Raw genomic sequence first — 23,897 nt, forward strand, 5'->3', positions numbered from 1 at the left:
GGATTTTCTGGGGTGTTCCCAATGGGCAGCACAGAATCACGTTGGGTGTCCCCACCTTTCTGCTGGAAGCCTCAGGCATCGCTCTGAACAGCAGTGGTCCCCTCCCCTTTATTGCTGGGGGATGGGCAGGCAACAGCAGCCAGGGGCTGAGATTTGAAAATTATGCACACGTATGTATCCATCCTTATTACTGACGCTTAGTTAATTTGTCACTTATTGCGCCCCCCCCACATCCCAATTCCTTCTCTCCCTTCTGCAGGCACTAGGATACTGACTGACTTATTTCAGAGAAAGGGGAGCAAGAGGCTACAGACCTGGGGGGCTGAGGGGAGGAAGGACATGAGCAGGCCAGGAGACACCGCCCAGACTCTCGGAACCATCAAGGCTCTGAGGAAAATGACGGTGTCACAGCAGAGCTGTGAGCTACTGGGGGGTAAGGCCCTCCCTAACCTGGACTGTGGTTGTCGAGAATGCCAAGCAGACCCCAGGGCCCTGCTGCTCTGATCTATGGGGAAGCCAAGACCTCTTCACGTTCCAAGAGAGCTGCTTCAGGGGGATGGAGGCCAGAGAGGGCTCTTTCATGTGAGAACACCCAAGTGCCTAGGGCCCGGCAGGTGCAGACTCGGGGCTGAGTGCTTTGCCCACCACAGCACAGTGCCCTCTCTTGGGCCAATTCAGCACGAGGCTAGGCCTGTGCCCACTGCAGCTGGCAAAATGTGGGAACAGTGCCACGGCTGCTAATGCCAGCAGCGGTGTGTGTGAGAAGGGAATAGTCTGTTTTTAATACAGGCTAGTCCCTTCAGGCTGGAGAAGGGCCAAAAAGAATCAGATATCCCAGCTTAGCGTCCAGGTCACACCAAAGACAGCATGAGAGAGAAATCAGCTCAGGAAGAAAGAGCAAGAACTTTCAACCTTACCAGGAGCAAGGCTGTTGTGCCTGCGGGCACGCCTGGCAGAGCCTCCAGGCGGAAGACAGACACGCCCCTGGCCCCAGCTCCCTGCCACAGTTGGAGGCAGGAAGAAGGTGCCTGGCTCTATGTCCCTATGGTTGACCAGGCTCTGTGTGGCATTTCTACCCCTCCATCCGCCCAGCCTGCGGGCCCTCCTGCTGGTGGACGGCACCTGAGGCCCATGGGCACAGGTGGCATCCTTCTTGCTTTTCTCCACTTGCAGCTGCTGCAAAGCAAAACTTTGCACCACTCCAGCCCCTACACAGGAGTCCTCTGTTAACGGGAAGCTATGTCAGGTATAAAAACCTATTTCCCCCACTTTGCACCTCTGCTGTCTTGCTGACCCCCCGGAGTGGGAGTCCTGAGCCACAGTGGCCTCAAGCTCACTCCCAAGACCTGCCTGACCTTCCCCCTTTCCCACCCTCTGGTCAAGAGAAAGGGAAGGAAAAGAAAAACTCAGAAACCCGAAGATTGTTTGGAATTTATTCTCTTAAATAAGAATGTAACATTTGTTAAAAAAAAAATTAAAAGCACGACACCTTGGTTTCACAGTAAACAGCAAAAACAAAGTTACACAATTAAATAAAAACTCACAAAGAAACACACCAAGAACTCACAAGAGCACAAGTTAAAAACAAAGGCAAAAATAAAAGTTGAGAGAAGGCGGGCAGTAGACAGGCAGCAGTGGCGTGTTCCTTGGCACAGCTAATCCTCTCCTGTTGGGCTCTCGTACCGCCGCCGGGAAGCCGGCTGGCTGTCCGCCCCTCCTGCAGGCACCCCAAGCTGAATGGCTCAGGAGAAAAGTGAACCCCTTGGTGCCCTGCTCGGACCTTAAAGGCTATGGTGGAACTCCTTTTGGGACAGCCTAAGAATGTTCCAGTGTCTTGCAGAAAAGAGCTGAAGATGCACTAACCACCAAAAGACAGGAGTGGGCTCAAACGGCTAACTCAGTGGAGCCAGACAGGAGACATGTGAGGCGGGTGCCCGGCTCTCCGTGGTGCCCTGGCAGCAGCAGCCCCCTGCGTTCCTAGTCTGCTCTTGGGGCCCTTTCTTGGGGGTGTGCTGCTCATTTTCTGAGACACCCACCCACTCATCTCCTTACAGGCGTGCTGCTCTTACACTGCTGTGCATCCTCAAAGCCCTGACCTGGAGTACGGCTCCCCAGTGTGAGGCTCCCGTGGTTCTCAGAACCAGGAACAAGCAGCTTTAGAAACAGCTTCACAATTATTATAATTACTATAATTTAGGGTCCAATATATAAATAAATATCTACCCATATATGTGCAATTAGATCTATATACATACAAACGTGTACCTATATATAAACATTCACACATCACCGTCAGCTATGGCTCTTGGGGTAAGGTGGGAGGTAAGCTGGATTGCAGAATTCTCTTGCTCCACTAAAAGGCTTTCCATAAATGCCTAGAAGGGAAGGGGACGTGGGAAGCAATAAGACTTCCTAACTTCCCTCTGTCAGGTGGGAACCCTTGGGTTGAATGAAATTCTACTGCCTGGCTACCCTTCTAGCTGGTGTGGGAAAGGCCTGCATTTCCTAAAGGCCCATTCAGGATCCGAACTATGGAACCTCACGGTTATCGGGCAAGGAATGTCTGGGGACAGGGGTCAGGCAACTGCCACTTGTGACCTTCATTTTTTAACTTCAGATCATCTTTTCCATAAGATGACAGGAAACTAACGTGCTTCTCCCCGTCCATCTCTGGCCGGTAATGAACCCGGTGATGAGCACTCGGGCTCTTCTGTTCCTTTCCGGCTATGCCTTCGGCTTCCCTGCTTCATTTTTGGTCATCAACCATATCAGATAAAAAGAGGATTCCTCTGGACAAAAACGAATTCAAGAAACCTGTAACTAAACTTCTCATGTCCAAGGGGAAAATAATCCCTTTTGGGGATTTCCTTTCTCTGCCTATTGTTCAAGCTTTTTCTAAAGTCATGGTGGACAGTACAAGGCCAGGGTAAGAAAATCTGTGCCAGGACCACTAACACGCAGTAGTAAGTATAAGCTTGGAAACACAGCATTTATAGATTTAAGAACAAAAAAGAGGATTTCTATATTAAAAGCACATTACAAACAGAAATACTGTAAACAATGCCCCCAAACACTAAATTAGGCAGCAGGTACAGATTTGGTTACCAGAGAAAGACAATACTTTAAAGCCGACCTAGAGTGGTTCTTTGAACTGCGGGTTGTAATTGGGTATGGGTGTGTTTTTTGTTTTTGTCTTGGCAACAGCAAGAATTTTGGCATAAAAAGAAAAAGAACATAAAGGAGAAGAGAGAAACGCCACAATATAAAGAGGAGGCACAGAGTAAAAGCGCAGCTGGGTCAAACACTGCCCAGTCATAGCTTTACCAGCCCTGCCTCCTGGGGACGTGGGTCTAGGGAGGATGGCTGAGTTACACACAAGAGAATCAAGTGCCGTCATCATCGCCTCTACTGGTCGAGTGCACAGTGGAGGCGGTTACCATGGGCCTGAGCTAATGACTGTTCTCTACAACATACATTCTGGGACCCTGAAACACCTGAGCTTTCCCTTTTCTTCTTTTTTTTTTTTAGATGGAGTCTTGCTCTGTCATCAGGCTGGAGTGCAGTGGTGTGATCTCGACTTACTGCAACCTCTGCCCCCTGGGTTCACGCCATTCTCCTGCCTCAGCCTCCCAAGTAGCTGGGACTACAGGCACCCGCCACCACACCACACCCGGCTAATTTTTTTGTATTTTTAGTAGAGACGGGGTTTCACTGTGTTAGCCAGGATGGTCTTGATCTCCTGACCTCGTGATCCGCCCGCCTCGGCCTCCCAAAGTGCTGGGATTACAGGCATGAGCCACCGTGCCTGGCCACACCTGAACTTTTCTGAAACTTTTCAAAAGGAAGTCTAGTTAAGTCCTCAAAGCTTCAGTTTCATATTTAAAGAAGGAAATCTCTATCAAAGGAGAAAAAGGTATCTATTTCATGCCAGCCATAAAATACTGCCCATAATCCTGTTCCTTTTCTACCGAGGCTAGCAGCAGAGTGAGCTCACCGGGCAGCAAGGTGCCCTGGATTCTGAGCTGCCGGACTAAGATGTTCCGGACTCTGAGCTGCCGAAGGGTAAGCCCCTCAGCCCTGAGCTCAATGGCCTTTGCCACCCAAGCTGGGGGACAGTGCCTGTCATTAACTGTAAGGGTCCACACTGTGATTCCTTTGGGACACCACATTTTGAACTCCCGTGCTATACCAAGTCACCTTCTGGCTCAGAATCAAGAACCACGTGGACAGAGACGTCCTCAGGGCTCTGACTCTTTCTTGGTGGTTTTGCTCTTTAATCACACTGCCAACTCTCATCCTCTCTCCCCACTATGTAGAACATTCTTCCTCTTACTCTCTATGGAACCCGTAATTCTTTAGAACTCCTAAAAACCTGAAACCCATTATACTTTCAATTAGATGGCAAGAATGGCAACCTCGACCAGATGGGAAAGTCAGCAAACCTGGCGTCATTCAGGAATAACCTAAACTTCACTGTGTTTAATTCTTTTTAAAAAATGTTCTGTACTCCAAACCGAAATGGAAAGTTTAGTTTCTTTTGAGTTGTTCTACTGAGTAGTCAGGTTCCTCAGAAAATCCATCTCTGATGAAATAGGGCCCAGACTAATAAGGTGGTGCTCTCTCCAACTGAATGTACATTCTAGAGCATAAAGCCAAAGTCTCTGTCTAGACCCCTTTGGTTATTTTTCTCTACCAGTGATTCTGCCCATGCTCTGAGAGTGTCAGCTGCAAAGGCCTGTGGGTACTTCACGAGAAAGATGGATTATAAAGATCTTCAAGATTGTAGAAGGTTTAAAAGTCATTAATGGTTGAAACATGGCTATAAAATGTTGTTCCCACCTGCAGGGTACTTAAAAAACTTGCTCAGATGATAATAAGGGCACGTGCAGTAGCAGAAGCTGTGTTCACCTGGCTTGGCTGGGTTCTCACGGCTCCCAGGGCACACCACCTAGCCTCTGGGCGCATCTTCCCTCTCCCAGAATGAGCACCACAAGGCCTACATGAACCAGCTGTTAGGGAAGGGAAAGGATGCAACTCTGGGAACCTCTCGTTGAAGGCCAAATGGGTAATTCTCTTGTCCCACCACGGAAATTCTATGACCAACTCCTCCTCCACAGTTCCTGGCACTGGCTGACCATCTTTAATTTTTATGAGTTTTGTATATAGCTGCTTGAGATACATGTGTTTTGAACAAGAGGAAAGTGTGACAGACAGAAACACAGCCCTGCTGGCCCCCTCTTGCCACAGTGACCGTGGGCCGTCAACCACCTGGAGCTGCATGTGGGACATTCAGAACACCCAGCAGTTTGTGGAGCTCTGGACGCATCTCACAGGCAAGTTTTACAAGTTGCTGAGAGAGGCCATTTTAAGGAAAAAGCTACATAATTCTTCCCAACAGGCCTGGTACCCACAAACCCTGCGAGTCCTGTCATGCTATGACAAGAATAAATGTGTTTGTAGAGGTAGAGATGGTACTGTTCACCTCCCAACACAAGGAAGTGGTCATGAAAGTGGGACAGGTGAGGGCTTGGACCTCATGACAAGCCGAGTGGCCAAGGGGTCCGGACAGGGCATGTCCCATCACGGTGCAGGGCACACAGGAGAGCAGCCACAGCTCATCCACACACAGTGACAGGGAACAGGACGCAGAATCTTAAGTGAAGGTGAACCCAAAACAAGACCACAGGGCTTAATCAACACAGCTCCAGGCCGTCAGAGGAGCTTGGAAGCAAACTGCATGAAGGCCGAGTGGCCTTGGCCTCACCAGGGCGGGTGATGCGAGCAGTGTCTGAGCGCCTGCGAGCTCCTGTCTACCTACACAGGACCTGGGCCGCCCTCAGGTGTGATGGTGCGGGACGGGGCTGAGGGACAGCACTTCACGGCTCTGCCGCCCACCGGACGGCCCCATCACTGGGCCACAGCCTGCCAGTGGAACTCCCCTCTGATTTGCACCAGCACCTCCGACAGGCCATAGAGAAAGGGGACTCCGAACGCAAGCAGCTGGCACATGAAAAAGGAGTCCAGAGGGTTTTGGGCCACTTGATGCCCGAATGAAGAAATGTTGCTTTGGAGGTGCTGGCTCATGCCCTTGGCCTTGTCACAGAGGCCGAGGGAGTGACGCGCCACCCAGCCAAACAAGGAAGTGAGGCTACCTGGGGTTCTCTCAGTGGAGCTGGCCACGGCGTTGGCCCGTCCGTTTGCATCTGTGGTGGCGCCATCCTGCAGGGGTCCTTTGGCCTCCTAGGAAAGTTCATGAGAAAAAGAAGAGTGACTCTAACTGATGCACTCAAATCCTCAAATCCCTAGAGGCACTGACAATCTGACACGCTGGTTTTAAATTTTATTTATTTATTTATTTATTTAAGAGACAGGGCCTTGCTGGCGCCCAGGCTGGAGTGCAGCGGCATCATCATAGCTCACTGCAGCCCCGACCTCCTGGGCTCAAGCAATCCTCCCACCTCAGCCTCCTGAGTCACCCGGAGTCAAAGTCTAGATCCACCTAGGTGCACCTCTTCCTGCCAGTCCCTCTGCAGGCAACAGAAGCCCTCAAGGGGGACTGACAGGCAGGCGTGCTGACAAGGTGGCAGCCATGCTGAAGAGACTGCTGGGTTCACCGCGACAAAGACAGGTGGAGAAGCCACCCTCATTAAAAAGAGGATAAGGAAGGAAAAAATTCACAGACAAATAACTCACAGAACTAGTGAAAGGCCCTGTAGGCAGGGTGCCCTTTGGGTGTGGGGAGTGAGGGTGGGGCCACCGAGGGATCCTCCCAACAGTCTCCTCTCCCACCCTGCCCTTCTGGAGGAGGCTCTAATCATGTGGAACATGAGGCGGCATCACCCCAGTGGCGGGGTGTCCTCTCAGAAAGATGTGTGTTGACGAAGGCAGATGTCTACGCAGCTGAGATGGAGAGCTGCATCATCTCCTGGGTCCGACTCGGGCGGCAGGTGGAGCCATTACCTTAGCAAGGCCACCTCAGATCATCCATGAAAAGATGGTTCCCTCTCCACCTGGGACTGCCACCGCATTTTGGGCCCTCTCCGTTCCCAGGAGAGGCAAGGACACAGGGGCATTTGCAGGTTGGCCGCCCCCGGCCCATAGCCACACTGCTGCAACACCCACTGCTTCTCCCCCACTTACAGGATAGTCACCATTACCTTTCCAGACAGGGGAGCCACTGCCGGTCTCTTCCTTTGTGCGTAGCCAGAGAGTCGATAGCAGTAGTGTGGCTTACAGTAGAATTTACCTGCAGACAGCAAGAGGCAGGGACAGAGGCGATGAGCCAGGCACGGATCCTGAACGTGCCTCCCTGGTCTCAGCCACTCCTTTCCATCTCCTCCAGCCTCACGAGGCCATCAAGCCACCCAGCCTTCCCTGGGCCCAGCTTTCTTGTCCAGAGAAGCCAGTTCCTCCGGGTAAACTTTGATTCTAGCTCTCCTCTCCCTTGGCCTGAAGGGGGTCTTTTCCTTTGGTAATGTGAAGGCCATTGAGCCATCACCCAATCAGTGCCCAGAGCAAAGATGTGAGGCCTGTGTGGCAGGGCCAGCAAACAAAGTGGCAGTGTGTGAGGAACAAAGATGTGGTCACATGAAACGCTGGGAGTAGCATTGCTGGGGAAACCAAGAATGAATACAAGTGCGGGGTGGAGGCGTGGAGGCTGCAGGGGTGGGGCATCGCCTGGCATTGGCTCTGACAGGCCCATCTCTGCTGCTCCCCCTCCCGCACCCTATCTCTCACCCCCTCCCAGTCCCCTCAGAGGGTCAGGATCAGCAGGAAAGGACATTAGAAAACAAAAAATACTGCAATGGACTATGAGTAGGATGGAATGGAACAGCATAGAATAGAACAGAACAGAATAGAATAGAATAGAATAGAATAGAATAGAATAGAATAGAATAGAATAGAATAGAATAGAATCCAGAGTGTACTGTGGCATGATGAGAATAAAACGTTATTTCTTGGAACTTGCAGCTGTGTCTGGGTCTCAATGTAACGTGCATCCCCGTGGGGGGTGTCGTCAGAAAAATCTGAACACCACTGAACTTGGCTTTTCCGATGACTCTGGTAATGGAATTAACCCACGCAGTCATTTTTTTCTGACTCTTTTTTACTCTCACTTAAAGAGCGACTGACGACTTTTGAATCTCAAGTGATAAACCCTACTATAGAAACTGTTGAAACAGAAGTAATCCCATTTCATTTTCCTCATTTGTAGAGAGTGCTTCTTAGACAAATGAACTTTCCTGATCTCAAAGCTACAATAAGAGGACCTAAAAGTCAAAGAAAATAAAGGTAAGATGGCATTCTTCCCTTTCCCTTTCCCTGATGATCTGATTATATCTTTCTTCTTTTCCTTCAGAGAAACTGACTTGTTTTACCTGCACTCCCTATCCAATGCTGAATAAATCTATTAGAAAGACACAGATTTTAAATAATTTTCATAATGCCTAGTATACTTTCTCAGACAGAATGTTTCACTGGCCACTGCACTTGGCCAGGATGCAGAGACTCTGCAGTGGCAACACCTGACAGCCAAAAGTCCGCCAGTCTTACCGCCTGTTTCTCCACCAGGGGAGTGGAGCCACGGGTTGTTGCCTGGAGCTTGGCCACAACTTCCTTTTCCCATCTGAATAAGCCACTCAGCTTTTGTAAATGTTGGCCACCAATAATTAGGATAAGATAAGATGTATGAGTGCTTGGATCATGCGCTACTTGTTTTGGTCTGTTTCGTATCTCATTCTTTAAGAAATACCCCTCCCTCCTCCATGAGACTGACAGGGGCTGGCAACCACGTGGCCTGACCTTCCACCACCAGTAACGCATGACCCAGGCCGCTCGGCAACTCACTCCCTCCACCCCACCCAGGACAGGGTGCTCTGGGGACTGGCATGTGGCCAAAGGCAGGCTTGCTGGAGACGTTATGGGGCTGGTGAGGGAGGTGAGGGAAGGGGCAGCCCTTCCCTGGGGACTGCTATCTGGATGGAAGCTATAAAGTTAAGGCTTCAACTGTCATCTGCATTGGGTTTCTATTACTCGTAACCAAGAGCCTTGCTTATTACAGTAACAGAAAACTAAAATGTTATCATGGCTTTCATTTCTTCCTTCTGTTTTTTTCCTACATTATATTTGCTTGTTTTTGCAAAAGTGGAATCCCAGATCTTAAAGTATAACTCAATTGAACTCAACTGAATCCTCCTTGAACTCTGCTTTGGTATCCTAAACTAATAAAGAAAAAAGGTTTACATTTCAGAAACAAGTCCTCCAAGCCTAATCAAAAAGTTCCAGAAAACTGTTTTCTCTAGGAAGGCAGTATAGATGATGCGAGCAATGTGAGCGCTAAGTGTGATCTCCGTTCCAACACTGTCTCAACTGCTCAGTAGCCGTGTGAACTCATCTGTCTTTTGGAAAATATCTCCTCTCATGGAGAAGAACACAGTACCCACCTCATAGGTGGAGATATTAAATGAGGTGGCACAAGCCACGTGTACGCATCTCCCCATATCCCTTCCCAAACTCAACACGATGGCACTTTTTGCTTTTTAAATTAAAAAAAAAAAAAGCTAATTTTAATGTTAACATTTACCAAGTGCCAGACACTATTTTAACTGCTTTCCATCTATCAACTCATTTAATCCCCAAACAAGCTGGTAAGGCAGGTGCCATTAGTACCCACCTCTTTCTCAGCGAGGAACAGGAGGCCGAGTGACCTGCCCAGCGTGTCCCACAGTCAGTGAACCGCAGAGGCGGATGTGGTCCAGGATGCTGGTGCCAGAGCCTGCACTACCATGACACTACTATGCTTGCCTCAGTGGTAAACCCAGCCTTGCTATGTTTTTAATTAGCTACGAATTGTGGGTGATTCAGTCAAGTGACTGATTCTCAATGGTCCAAATTAAGGAATCCTGATTAACTGAATATGGGAGTAGCTGGAAAAGGGAAATGGAGAAAACAGATGGCCACAGGGCAAACCCAAGGTCAAGTGGGCCGTTCATTCATTCATTCACCCAGTTCATTCATTCATTCACCCAGGCCCGAGTGCCACTGTATGACAGCTACCGATCTGAACACCGAGAGCCCCCAGGCAAGCAGACAGACTGGTTCTCCACTGAGTGCCCCCAGGCAAGCAGACAGAATGGTTCTCCACAGACGCATGGATGAGACAGTGCGAGCCCTGCATGGAGAACCACACAGGTGCACCGGTGCCTGGGCAGCTGCCCTCTATCAAAAGAGCCAGACCCCTCTCTGAGGAGCGCCACATGGAGATGTGAAACACAGGCGTCTCACCCTGTGGAGACCAGGGGGTGTGCTCCAGGAGAGGACACAGCAGAGCCATGTCCTAAGGGAGCAGTGGCTTCATCATGCTTATGGGATGGAAAGACAATGGAGCAAAGAGTGAAGCATGCTGGGGGCAGCTGACGGCAGAGGCTGGGGTGGACACGCAATGCTCTCTCCACCTGGGACAAGGTTGTGGGCTCTGTCTGCATGGCAGTGGCTAGGACATTGGTGAGATCCAAGTCACACCTTTTAAAATCCCTCCGGTTGCTCTGTGGAAACAGACTGGGGTGTAACAGAGGCAAGGAGACCAGTGGTCCAAGTGGAAGATGCATGGCTGGCTTGGAGGCTGCTGCAGGGATGGAGACAGTCTCAGGCTCGTCACTGACGAGGGCCACCCTGCACACACCACCTGTGGAGGTAGCGTATGTCTCTTCTCAAGATGACAGGGAAGGGCCTGACACTAATTTTGAGTCCTTGTCTTAAGAGCTGGCAGCGATCACAAATGAGCTAGTGCTTTGCAAAAAAAGAAACAGCAGCTCTGTGTTTGAGCAGACCGCATCCTCCAGAAAGAGCTGAAGACAGAACAAATAGCACCACAAGTAAAATATGGGGACATCTTCAAATATGATTCCTAATTTACTAGTATGGAGTTGGCAGCAGGCCGGGAGTCACAATCCCTGAATCTCTGACCTGGAATGAATCTCAGGTGTCATTTGGTGCAAGTGAGCTATTACTAGTTGTGTCAATTTGGACAAACAACATACAAGTTCTCTGAACTCAGCTTCCTGACTTCTAATTACAGTAATAAAAAGTTTCCTAATGGGGTTGTTGTGAGGACAAAGGGCGTGACGTGTTGGGGCGCAGCACAAGGCCTCGGTTACTTCCTCCTGCCACAACCTCCCCAGCTTATTCTTTGTTCTCTGAGCCTCTTCAGTTAGATTTCTGAGACACTTGGCAACTTGGATAAAAAACAGGCTAAAACTTCGGTGCCCCTAAAGTTCCTTCCTGGCTCTAGTCCATCTGTCCTCTGACAGACGAGGGGGAGGACTGTGGAGGGGCTAAGCTGATGAAAATTTTATCTGGGTTAAAATTTGGGGAGCTGGTTTAGAATGGCTGTCTTCTCTGCTCCAGTGTTAACAATACTGCACTCAACCAGGCTGGCCTCATCCTGTCTCGGCCTCTCACTGCCACCCGATCTCCCACCAGGTGCGCACCTCTGCCCTCTACTCAGTCACCATACCCTTCTCTCTCAAAGTCTAGCCAAGGGTCAGGGAGGTCATCCCAAGATGCTCTTGAACTTCACAGATTTCCTCCTCCCCTGTGCTTCTACAAAGCGACAACCTAGGCTGTGTAACCCAGCCTTTCGCTGCACACACTCGTGTCACCTGCTACTCTTCATGGGTCTCATCCCCATAGGACAGTGAGCTCCTGGAGGCACACATTACACTTCTGCATCTTTCACAGAATGCAGCAAAGATGCACACACACACCCATGGGCAAAAGTACCCGTAGATCAATTAGCTGCATCTTGCGACATCTTCTTTCCGGGCAGACTCCACGGTGAGAGGCTAACTAGAACACCCTGAGCATCAGGGACAGCTGAGCGAGGTTGGGTGGCTCCCTCTGCCAGGCCCCATCCTTGAGATCAAATGAACTATCCAGAGAGCAGGTGTGTGGGAGAGGTGGAACAGAAGACTTGACAGCAAACAATCTGCCTGCCTTATCTAAACAGCGTCCTAATTCTTCCATTCTTCCCCAACTCGGGAGTGCTTTTTACCAACATAGCAGAAGGGCCAGGCACCATGACAGGAGTCAGCCTTTCTCGGCTCACCTCTCTGGGCTCCTTCCTTGCTCCTTCTAACAGAGGTGACTGTTTGTTCACCCTCAGGACAGCTGAAGTGACTAGGTCCTAACGGCATGGCATCCCTCTCCTATATGACCTCACTTTATAATCTCACAGTCACGCAATCTTCTATCAATGTCAAGGTCTTTATGCCACCTTATAAAGATTACTGCCTCTCCTATTAATCTAGGCCCCCTCATTACTCTGGAATCTATAAGACTGCCTCCCACGAAGTCCCTCCAGCATCCTATAGGAATGGGGCTGGGGGTCATCAATGCAGGGTCCTCAGATGGCGGCCAGCCTGCCTATGCCCATCACGATGGCTCTATCGTCTGTGTGCAGAATTCTCTACTGTTACCTTATCAAGGTCTTTTCACTGTAAAAACTGGCAGCACATGTTGCCAACGACCAGGCCTTGAACACCACAGTAAATCAGATTCAGGCCCTGTGCAATGGTTCGCAATCCACCAGAGAGAGATCAGACAGATGCCAGAGAGGTGTTAACACGGGCCACCTTGCAGACATCTCCAAGAGCAAAGGTCTGAGAACCCAGGGGCCTGAGACCCAGCTCCAACTTGCTGTCATCATCAACCTTAGGCAAAATATGTGACTTCTATGGACGTGCAAGTCCCCTTCTGTAAAGACAAAAAACCTTATTTTTATTGTGTTCCTTTTATCTCAAGTTCCCACCCTGAGGTCAGAAAGCAAGTAAGTGTCCCTGAAGTCAGGGAAATGACTTAGGTAAATGCATGCCATTCTCATCAGCCTGGTGACGCTGGGAAATACTGATAAGTAAGAGTCTTAGAGAAAGAGTGATGGAGGGAGAGGGGCAAGAAAGGCTGGGAGAGGCATGATGGAAAAGACGCACATGGAATAAGGCAGGAAGGGGCCCAAAGGCGCCCAGCTCAGATGGAAACACTGTCCAAGCACAGTTTCTCAGTGGGGCCGGAGGCGCAGGGTGTCTCACCATCCTCGATGTCGTAGGCGTAGGCCGAGAGGCGCAGGGTGGTGGCGCAGTACTCGCACTTGAAGCAGCTCCGGTGGAAGAACTTGCCCTCGGCACTCAGCCTCTCCATCACGTAGACCCGCTTCTGGCAGAAGTAGCATGTGTCGCTGCCTCCCAGGTTCTGCGGGAACTCCTTCTTCATGGAGCCCTGCAGGAGGTGGCGGTTGGGAGGAAGGCGAGCACCTCAGGGAGTGCCACACAGGCCCTCCTAGAGGCACAGCCTTGCGAGAGCAAAGCCAACCCTCACTAAGGGCTCTGCTTTGAGACAGACTTCTCACTGGCTACGGTCAACTGTGCTCTTGGCTCTGCCACAGAGTGACGGCACCGCCACAGTCACTGCCTCCACGCACTGACAGAGAACACTTGGCACAACCGCGAAGGCCCGGGCCAGCCTGCTGCTGACGAGGGAGCCAGCATCACAGTGCTTCACACCAGACTCGAGTAATGCTATGATACAGCCTGGCGACGCTGGGAAATATCGACAAGAGTCTTAGAGAAAGAGCAATGGAGGGAGAGGGGCGAGAAGGGATGGGAGGGGCATGATGGAAAACACACACATGGAAGAAGGCAGGAGGGGGCCCGAGGGTCCCCAGCTCAAATGGAAACGCTAGCAGAGTTCTGTTCTGAGGGTAGCTGTATCTGTATCTATTCCGTGTTGACATAGTTCACATGAATATATGTGGGTCCCTGGACTCACACAACAACTACTGCAGTCTTAGGAATTTGGTTATCAAAACCCAGACAACCTCAAAAGCAATTACCGCACAGCATACACGGGCTACGCAAGCTATAAGCGACTCAGCACACAGGTGTGTTTCCCATGGCTGTGCCGGGTCTAGCTACACAGTGCCTGGAGGCGTCTCTTACCAGTTCCTTCTTGTCTAGAAGGGCTTTGGGTTGTTCTTTCCTTTGAAGCTGATTGGCTATCTGCTCAGCCAATGAGCTCACTCCGCCCGTGTACATCTTTATATACTTCTATTGGTTGAAGATTACAAAATGACCAGAATGAAGGGAAATGAGAAGGAAAAAAATACATAAATTAAGAAGACACGGGGAAAAAAAGAAATCTTTGGGAAGTGCAATTTGAATACAAGGTGCAGCAGCAAACCATGCCAACACAGTGCTCACAGGCAGGGAAACCGGGTGGAAGAAAAACATCGCGTCAGTGTCCACACAGGGGTACCGGCACAGGCAGGACGGCTGCAGGGAAAGTGTCTTCCTTGGGAAGAACTGGGTCTCTCCCATCTCTGTGGAATGCACAGTTCCAGGGAATGGTGGTAGAAGGCAGGGCGAACGCGCACAGAGACAGGCAGGCAGGGCCTGGGTCCTGCAGAGCTGGGCTGCATTCACAGAACTCGAGGGGCACCCCCATGCACGCAGCGGTGCCCAGGCTGAGCCCGCCTTTCACGGTCCAGGAGGCCATCTCCTCAGTCAGAAGGAACCATGTTCACTCCTGCACAGGCCGCCTCTGTGTGGGGTAGCGCACGTCGCCAGCTCTTCCTGCTTCCTGACGCTTGACCCCACAATGCCTGCCACAGGCAGCGAACGCTCCCAGGCTGTTTTGGAAGAAGCCTTCTCAGCCCTTTCTCCCTGCTGATGTTATTGGGGGTCTGAGGGCAGCATGATGAGGCCCGTGTGGCCCATCCAGGTGCTGAGGCCAGAGCCTTCTAGACTGGGCTGGGCATGTTGGCCACGAGGTGTGGCCATGCAGCCAAGCTGCTCCACCAGCCCAGGAAGGTGGGAATGTGTTCTAGGCCAGGAGGGCTTATTTTAGAGGTTGAAGAAAGGTAAGAGAAAAAAACCCAACCAACTCAAGCCTCTTTCTGGCAACACTGAAACCACAGGAGAAACTTCCACGTCTCCATCATGAGCCGCCCTGCTCACACCTAAGCTGGGTGCCCAGGCAGCCCCGCCTTGACCTGTCCCGAGAGGAAGTCCTCTAGAGACTCCCACGACCAAGTCACCCTTCCATGTGGAGATGGCCACGCCACCATGTGGGTGATGCTCCTCTCATGAACTTCATGGAGTAAGGGGGCTCCCTGCCCCCTGGGGGAACCTGACCCTAATTCTGACTCAGAAACTCACCATGAGCCATTATCCCGGGGATGCCAACAGCCCCCTTAGGACATGGCCTGAATGGACAGACGCATAAGGCCTCGTGTGAGGAAGAAACACAGAAGCACCGGGCGGGGGGAAGCAGGCGCTCGAGGGGCTCACAGATGCACACACGACGAAGCCGTTCTTGTGGCTCAGCTCAAGGCTCAGCTGAACTGAAGAAGCAATTATAGCTTTTAATTCAAAAATAAGATTCCCAAGGATTGGTGCCATTTGCCCATTAACTTCACAGATTATACCTATTAGTGGTAAAGACAAACATGTGGCTCTCAGATCTAAACCTTCTTTAGGGACACTAAAGAAACTGAGGCTTGGGACAGACAGACACCAGGCAGAGCTGAGCAGGTAACTTAACAGCTGACACTGAGGGAGCAGAAAATGGCATTTCTCTCATTCTGCAGCAGACACGGGGGAGTGTGGGCCAGATGCCAAGTATGAGGCCAGGACACCAAGCCAGCCCTGGGCCCTCACTGCTCAGCCAGGACCCTTTTCTCCTGAACTAAACCATCTGGGTTTAGTTGAACTAAACCTGGGGCTGCCCGTGCAAAGGCATCTGCCACATTCAGTTCTCAGCAAGTTGGCAACACTGACAAGCACCCCTGCAAGAGAGGTGAAGACTCAAGTTCTATTTGTTTCTGGCATGAAAAGCGATGGTTTCCTTCTCATCACTCATAAAAAATAGCAGAACTATGGCAATTGCGGGATCGATCCCACCGCACACCATACGTGTGCATATGCTACCATGCACATAGGCGTCAACCTAAGCATGGGAAATACCAGTAGGAGCGGCAAAGAGACCTTCCAATCTCTCTAGAAACTCCCTACAACTGGACCAGTGCTACTTCAGATCCCGCCTCACACCATACGCGTGCATATGCTACCATGCACATAGGATGTGAGGTCTGGCGTCAACTCAGGCATGGGAAATACCAGTAGGAGCGGCAAAGAGACCTTCCAATCTCTCTAGAAACTCCCTACAACTGGACCAGCGCTACTTCAGGTGACAGCCGCGTACATTCCTCAAATGATGACAACAGGCAGCCAGAATACCGCATCGTCACCCCTCCATTGAGGTGATTTAATTACACTGTGGTTCCTACTTTTTAACACATATTATTTTGGAAGACATGTGAAGTTAAAAAAGCCAATGGCTGCAAAACATTTATCATTATTTGATACAGTTGAAATAGGATCAAAGTGGGTTCACATCAACAGACCTGGACGTGTCAGATACAGTGGGATGAAAGCCAGCAGCCACTTTAGCTGAGGAGTGTGCCACAGACCTCACACACGAGACCCACACAGGCAAACAGCAACACATGCAGCCGGCTCCCTACAGGAGACGGGCCCAAGTGAGGAACACTGCAGCCTCCTGGGGTACATGACACTTGCGAAAGTGACGTGAGTGGAGGCTGCGGAGGGCAGAGTTTTAGTGAGTCCTAGGCCATGCTACCTGTCGGAGGGAGTCGGAGGAGGGAGAGGCGGGGCGGGCAGAGGAGCGGAGACTAAGAGAAAGCTCCCACTGGTCGACAAAAAATCGACGAGGAGGTTCAGGCTCTGGCTATAAAATACAAGATGGAGAAAAACAAAAGTAAAGGAAATGTTAAATTAAGTCACACACTGACCTCTGAACATAAGATGGTTGGCAGTTGTAGAGCCTTTTACTCTAGACCTTTATCTAAATACCATGTGTAGTAAAAAAAAAAAAAAAAAAAGTAGCTCCAGAAGCATAAGTGGCCCATGCAAGGCTTCCGTTTGCTTTTAACTGTCCTTCCCTCATGCTTGCAGCAGAGCACACCCTGGAACGCGGTCCCGCAGCTGTGGGCCGCCCGGCACAGCCTCGGCCTCCCTCTGAGTGGGTAAGGCAGCCCGCAGGAGGGGCAGGGGGATGGCTTGTCGACTCACATGCTCTGTGCTCTGCCGAGCAACCCCCGGCCTGAGCTGGGATTTCTCCAGGGCAAAAAGATTCTCCCGCCACCCTATCACTCCATTGGCCTTAGAAGTAGCAGGCAGCAGAGACAGCAAATCTAGAGTGAAGCTCGCTCCTTCTACAGAAGGGCCAGGAATGCAGCATCTCTTCCTTCCACTTAGTGCTCAGAGAGGCTCTGCTTGCCAAAGAGCCAGCTGAATCCCAAGCAAAGATGAGGAGAAAAGACTTGAGCCCAAATCCTCTGCAGACTGCACATAGCACACGTAACAAAACTGGGCAAGGGTCTCCCTTAGCCATGGGCCCATGTAGCTAGGAACCCAGTCCCCAGAGAGTGAGGCAGTGACCGAAAGCTTTGGCAACCAATAACTGCTTCATTTCCCACCAGGTTCAGAATGAACTATTTACAGGTGGGAAGGACAGCATTAAGTCATGATGCTAGGAAGCCCTCTGCTCCTCCAGCTCCAAGCCAGATCGGTCACACTCCCTATCTCAGCCACGTGCACTTCATAGCTCCGTGGGGTGGCGGCATAGACTGGCAGTTAGTTACTTGGTACTTCAACAGCCTCTGCTTGAGACACTCAGCCAGCTCCTTGGCCCTGGGCTCAGCAACACAGGCCCCAGAGGGAGCTGGAGAGGATGGCTGTAAGCACCGCCCCCCAGAAGGAAGCAAGAGGGAGACTCAGTAGCCCCCTGGGGGGCAGAGCAGTCAGAGCCAAGGGGAGGAGTGGGGGACTGGGTAGGACTGGGTAGAGGTGGGGCAGAGAGGGCGAGTACACATGCAGGGTTATGGAGATTAGGGAGGTTATGGAGGTGAGGGAGGTTATGGAGGTTAGGGAGGTTATGGAGGTTACGGAGGTTAGGGAAGTTATGGAGGTTAGGGAGGTTAGGGAAGTTATGGAGGTTATGGAGGTTAGGGAGGTTAGGGAGGTTATGGAGGTTAGGGAGGTTAGGGAGGTTATGGAGGTGAGGGAGGTTATGGAGGTTAGGGAGGTTAGGGAAGTTATGGAGGTTAGGGAGGTTAGGGAGGTTATGGAGGATGGCAGCAGAGTCCAAGAAAAGAACTTAAGTAGTGTCCTCAAAAGTATCCAGCCTGGAGCCCTGCACTGAGGAGTGCAGAAACCAGTTCAGAGGGAAAAAGAGAGAAACATCTCTGCAAGCCTTATTGCCTCCTGAGCTCAAAAACCCTAACTCATCCCCTCTCTGCACCGCAGCCCTAAACTTCAAATTGTTTCTCACTGCCAATCTCTCCTATTCAACATGCTCCCCTCCCTTCTTCTTTTTTTTGAGACCGAGTCTGATTCTGTCGCCCTGGCTCTGTCACCCAGGCTGGAGTGCAATGGCGCGATCTTGGCTCACTGCAAGCTCTGCCTCCTGGGTTGATGCCATTCTCCTGCCTCAGCCTCCCGAGTGGCTGAGACTACAGGCACCCGCCACCATGCCCGGCTAATTTTTTTGTATTTTTAGTAGAGACGGGTTTTCACTGTGTTAGCCAGGATGGTCTCGATCTCCTGACCTCGTGATCCGCCTGCCTCGGCCTCCCAAAGTGCTGGGATTACAGGCCTGAGCCACCGAGCCCGGCCTTCCCCTCCCTTCTTCTTTTAGGCACTGTTTCATTAAACATTATCAGCATCTCATTAAATACACAATCCGCAAAATGGAGGGCACTGCCCTGCTCAGTGAAAAGGGCTGCTTTCCTTTTTGAGGGGACACAGCCTGGGAAGAAGGGAGAAAGAGGCTGGGCACACAGCGCCGTGGGAGAGCAGCCCCAGAAAGGGTGAGCACAGTGGGGCGAGGCCATGGAAAGGGGGTGGGAAAGACCCCCACCTCCAGCCCAGTCTCCACTCCCCGACCCAGCACCAGGTTCAGGCAGCACACACATTGCCCGCTGCTAGCCTGGTGAGAGGGCGCAGGAAGATGGTACTATGATTAGCTCCTATCGGGTCCGAGGGGTAACCTAATTTACTGCTTGGCCATAACTGCATTTCTCAGAGAGCAAAGGCAGAAGGGAGTTAGAAACCAAAATGGCTTTTGTGAGATGAACAACTAGAGATGATTCTTCCCGCTAGCTGCAGAGCTGTACCCACTTGGAGATCTTTAAGGGTAGGAATAACAAGAACAAAAGTTTCATAAAGTAAGCCGGCTTCTTTAACTGGGCATCTCGGCTATCCCTCACATTATACGATGGCCAGCTGCAATCAGTAATTTCTCCCCTCAGTTTTTCAGAAAAGACTAAAGCTTTCCACGGGTACAGCCCCATTTTGCCATCACCTACCTTTCTCCCCTTCATTCTCATCCCACTGGAAAAATCCTCACGCTGGTAAGAGCTTTGGCTCTCTTGGGATTTCCACTTCAAGATCTGTGACTGTTGAATGCCACTTGAATACTGATTTAGACCCTCTCCCTAAGAAGTTGTATCTGACAGTCCAATGCTACTGCTCTACCACTGGCACATAGTTTGGGGGTAGAAATAGTATGGTCTTGGAAGGGGAACAGTGGGCAGAAATGGGAAGTCATTAAGGCCCTTTACAAGAACACACACATTTAGGATCAGCATCCCATCTGAATGCCAGATGGGTGACTGCTTTACAGTGAATGCTATTTGCATTGGTCAACACTGCTAGCAAAAAGAATTCTGGCTCTTGGCTGGGTGACAAGAGCGTGCAAAAAGCAAGGGGAGGGGGCCGTCCCCCACATCCCTTCCCGCTGCCCCACCACCACAGCGTGCCCCGTGTGCTTGGCTCTCAGCATCCCATGCCACGGGTTCATGCTCTTTTACCCTCTCATGGTGGGGGCTCTGCTTGCCACGGTTGTCAGCATCAAGATCCCTGTATGTCTGTTGGCAACAAAGTAGAAACTTAAGCTCCATGCATATCGCTCTATTTGGACCTACTAAACGACAGTGGGAAATTCAGGGGCAGAAATGCAGAGTTCAACACATATCGCCTTCCCCTACTAACCCCATCCCCAGGTAACCATAATCCCATCTGTATCAAATCCCATGACACAAGGCCAACTTTCTGCACAGCCATTCCGCCCCCCACCGGCCTCCGATGAGGCCAGCTACACGGATCAATAAAGAACTATGGTTAGTACAAAGGTGGAACAAGCATATTTCTTTCACACAGTGGCATAAGATCAGAGGCATCAAATGGAAGGTTTAGAAGGAGAGGCAGGTTAAAAGGGTGACACATTCCACAACAAGACATTTTAGAAAGCAAAGGTGGGGAGGTGGAAATTGGCTAGAATAAATGACTAAGACAGCAGTCCAGAGGAAACTCCAGAGTGGGCAGTGGTTCCTGAATAGGAGCATCGGGCCAAAGCATAATTTACTAAAGGGAGAAGTGAATGTGTTTTTGGCGAATGGACGGGAAGGTATATGTGAAAGGGTAGAGACCTGCAGGTAGGGACATGGCCTTGCTCATCCAAGGAGCCAGAAGCGGCAATCACAGGACCAGGGAAGGCTCCTCGCATTACTCTTTGGCTGGCTAAGGGTTCACCTTACAGCCACGTGCGGGTGGAAAAACAGCCCCAAGGCCTCTGACGTGGCTGCTCCTATCTAGCACCCGTGAGCATAATGTCTCTGTGGGCAGAGGGAGGCCAGAGCGTAGCCCCGGTCCCACAAGCCAGATTCGAGTCTGGCTGCATTGCTTACTATGTGGCTCAGACACGTGACACGGCCTCTCCACCCTATGCTTCAGTCTCCTCCCTGGTAAAACGGAGCCAGTAACAGCACCTGCCTCACAGGGTTACTTTGAGAACTGACGGAGACACAGCTTGAGAAGAACTGAGCGTGCTTCCCAGGCGACAGCAGACGCTGAGGATGGCTAGCTCTTGTGTAGATGAAGGCACCCAGCAGCTGCTCAACCTGCAACGGCTCAGTTCTGAGAACCATGGACACAGGTGGGGCCTTTAAAATCAGTCACGTTAATACGGTCACACTTTAAACAGACCACCCTAGGTGGGAAAATGTCTTTCCATAGATCCTGCTCTTGAAACTCACATTTTATAGAAACATACCATGAAGGTCAACAATGCCATCCTACAAACATGCTGCAGACACACGCCTGCTGTCCTCACTGGCCACAGCTGTGGCTGGCTATGGGGCTGCTCCTGAATGCTGTGCCTGGCGTGCAAGTGCAGGAGGGGGAGGAGTGTTTGTTGGAAGATGCTGAACGGGCAAGAGGCAGAGCTCCCAGAATCAGAAGGAACGAAACTCACATGGAAAAGCCCTGCGGCAGCGCCCGAAGGCCTTACTCCACCTCACTGTGCAGCAAGAGAAAAGGGCTGCCTTCGGTGGGGTTTTAGAAAAGCAGGCTGCTCTCAGGGCTCCTGGGCCTCGGATGCATGACAAACATCAATTACAGTTGAACTTCTAGTTCATGGTGGGACAGTCGTGTTTCCATGATGTGGGTGGGACTGACCAGGGTCAGGTGTGAATGTAGGATGCACCATCCTGAGGGCCATAAAAGTTGCTTCCACCACAAACGGTTTCTACGCATGGCCTTTCTTCTTGACAGTTATTGCTGGTAAGAGGGAAAGTGACTTGGTCTCTACACTAACCACCTACACAGACAGGCAGGCAGACAGAGACAGGAACATGGAGCATGCAGAGAGGATCACCTGCTGGCCGCCATGTGCCCGACAGGGAGGTGGAGTAGGGGGAGGAGACAGGGTGATCACTTTTTTGGGGCAGGTCCGAGAACACTCCTTTTCCCGTTGCTTTTACACCAACAGACACAAACAGAGAGAACATTATTCAAACAGTGGCCACGTGGAAGCTGGTTCTGGGAGGACTGAAGGGTGTTTGTCAGAAGCACCCCAGGGAGGCCTTTCCTTGCCCCTCCATCCTCAGAGGGCAGCCCAGTGGTCTCCCGTGGGACCCCAGGTGGGACGTGCACCTTCTGATAGGCACAGCCACAGGGGTGATCTGCGGGACTGGGGAGAACCAGCGGTGCAGCACTTTCCAGGTGCCAGGGAGCAACAGTTTTCTCAGGGAAGTTGGGGATACAAGAAATAGGCTTGCTGATGAGTAGAGAGGGCAAACAGGCCAACCACTAAGAGGGGACACAGAGACCCCCTCTCAAGGGCTTGGTCACGTGCATCCAATGCAGCGAAGCAGCAGCCCCTTCAGGGAGCAGCTGTGATAGTGGCTGGCACTGCTGCCCTCCTCTCAGTCCCTGCACTCATGGAGGCTCAAAGGGCTCCAGGAAACTAACAAGGAAATGCAAGAAAGGCAGGAGCATGATGTCAAAATTAAATGTGTCTCACTAACATTTGAATGCCATATACATGTCCCTGGCTTTTCCCTCATTTCTGCCCCCTCCACCGTATTCCCTTCGAGAGTCTGTCTACAATTTACAAAGCCGCTGGTATTTGAGAAACAATCACACATTCCCAGGCCTCTCTGATACCTTCCAAGGAAAGTCTCATCTCCCTGTGCCCAGGTGACCCATGGGGCAGCATGCCGGGAGCCGGGGAGCAGGGAAGCCACGAGGTCTGGGGAAACAGCCCCGTACTCGCTCAGAGCTCCCATGACAATCTACTTCCAAACTAGGGCTGGTTAACGCACAGAGCTTGCCTTCAGGATGTGTTTCTGAGATCAAAAGGCAAAAGGGTGGGGAAGGGAAGAGCCACAGTGTTTACAAAGTAAGGAAATAAAGAGAAGCCACTGGCAGGCTGAGCTGCTATTATTTTCCCTCTTCCATATGATGACCTAGGCTGAAGCGGGCCCTTCTGTCAACTCAGCTATCACTGTCCTGCCAGGCAATGCCCGCCTGCCTCTGAACCACCTCCAGAGAAGCACCATGAGTCACAATGGGATGCTGCCAGTCAGCCCTGCTTCCTGAAGGGAGATGCGGAGGGCCAGCCATGGGAGGCATCAGACACAGGGCCTGGGTACCACTGGAGTTCCTCTGTCCCAGGCTTCTGCAAGTATCTGGCACTGCAACTCCAACTCTCTTTCAGGAGATAAATTTAGAAGGCCCAAATGCATGATTTAGAGCTGAGAAAGTTCTATGTGAATACTATACATTTCACATGGACGTAAGAACTGTGAGTTCTGGTTCACAGTGCTATCTCCCTGCCACCTGGTAAATTCGCAAATCCCTATTGGATATCCCCTGTACCAAAGAACCTAATGGGGTTCTCACCGCTAACGATTTCTCACCAATCAAGTCTCATTTATACATCTGCCCAGCTACTGTCTCCAACTGTAATCTCCAGTGCCCATCCCACAGAACCTGCGTTTGACTTTCATGGTTCTATTCCACTGCCCACAGAGCCTGCCAGTCTCCTACTCCACCATGACCATACCGACTCAGGTGACAAGCTGCGCTGGCAGGGACTACCAACATTCTCCAGGGAGAGTGCTTCTGGCGGTCCCTCAGTGCCATTCCAGCCACAACCACCTGTTCCCCCACTCGCCTATGTCACTCCTGACCTCCCTCTCCCTCTGCTCCTCCCACCTCAGGCACCCGTTATGAATACTGTAAGAGGTTTTGGAATCCAATTTGGAGTTCACTTTCCCCTGCAACAGATCCTCAACTAAGCATCATCTTTCAAATCATATCTTCCACCTAGACATCAAGGCAAAGGTTAAGAAAATAAAATGCAAGTAAACTTCCAATTACATTTTTCAGAAGACCTCCCTCATGCACAGAGAAAGAGTGAATTCGCCTTCTGTTGTGAGTTTGGACACTGCTCCCAAAATTCCATCTCAGCCTTTTGGG

General features: G+C 51.1%; 1 protein-coding gene across 21 annotated transcripts in view; it reads right to left on the minus strand.

Annotated features, from left to right (window-relative positions):
* Positions 1–23,897, minus strand: part of MICAL3 (microtubule associated monooxygenase, calponin and LIM domain containing 3) — a 236,512-nt gene that overhangs the window by 71,234 nt on the left and 141,381 nt on the right. For 12 of the 21 annotated variants that reach the window (XM_016939653.4, XM_016939660.4, XM_016939663.4 and 9 more), the window contains 7 exons: positions 21,790–21,888; positions 19,946–20,002; positions 16,693–16,800; positions 13,992–14,099; positions 13,086–13,272; positions 7,158–7,246; positions 6,153–6,240 (listed from right to left, as the gene is read on the minus strand). In XM_016939653.4, coding sequence (XP_016795142.2) covers positions 6,153–6,240; positions 7,158–7,246; positions 13,086–13,272; positions 13,992–14,099; positions 16,693–16,800; positions 19,946–20,002; positions 21,790–21,888 — 736 coding nt within the window. Of the gene's footprint in view, positions 1–1,419; positions 6,241–7,157; positions 7,247–13,085; positions 13,273–13,991; positions 14,100–16,692; positions 16,801–19,945; positions 20,003–21,789; positions 21,889–23,897 lie in introns of those variants that run through there. The other 9 variants (XM_016939665.4, XM_063807714.1, XM_063807712.1 and 6 more) reach the window with 2 other exon arrangements.

Source organism: Pan troglodytes, chromosome 23 (assembly GCF_028858775.2).
Source record: "Pan troglodytes isolate AG18354 chromosome 23, NHGRI_mPanTro3-v2.0_pri, whole genome shotgun sequence".
Taxonomy (NCBI): Eukaryota; Metazoa; Chordata; class Mammalia; order Primates; family Hominidae; genus Pan; species Pan troglodytes.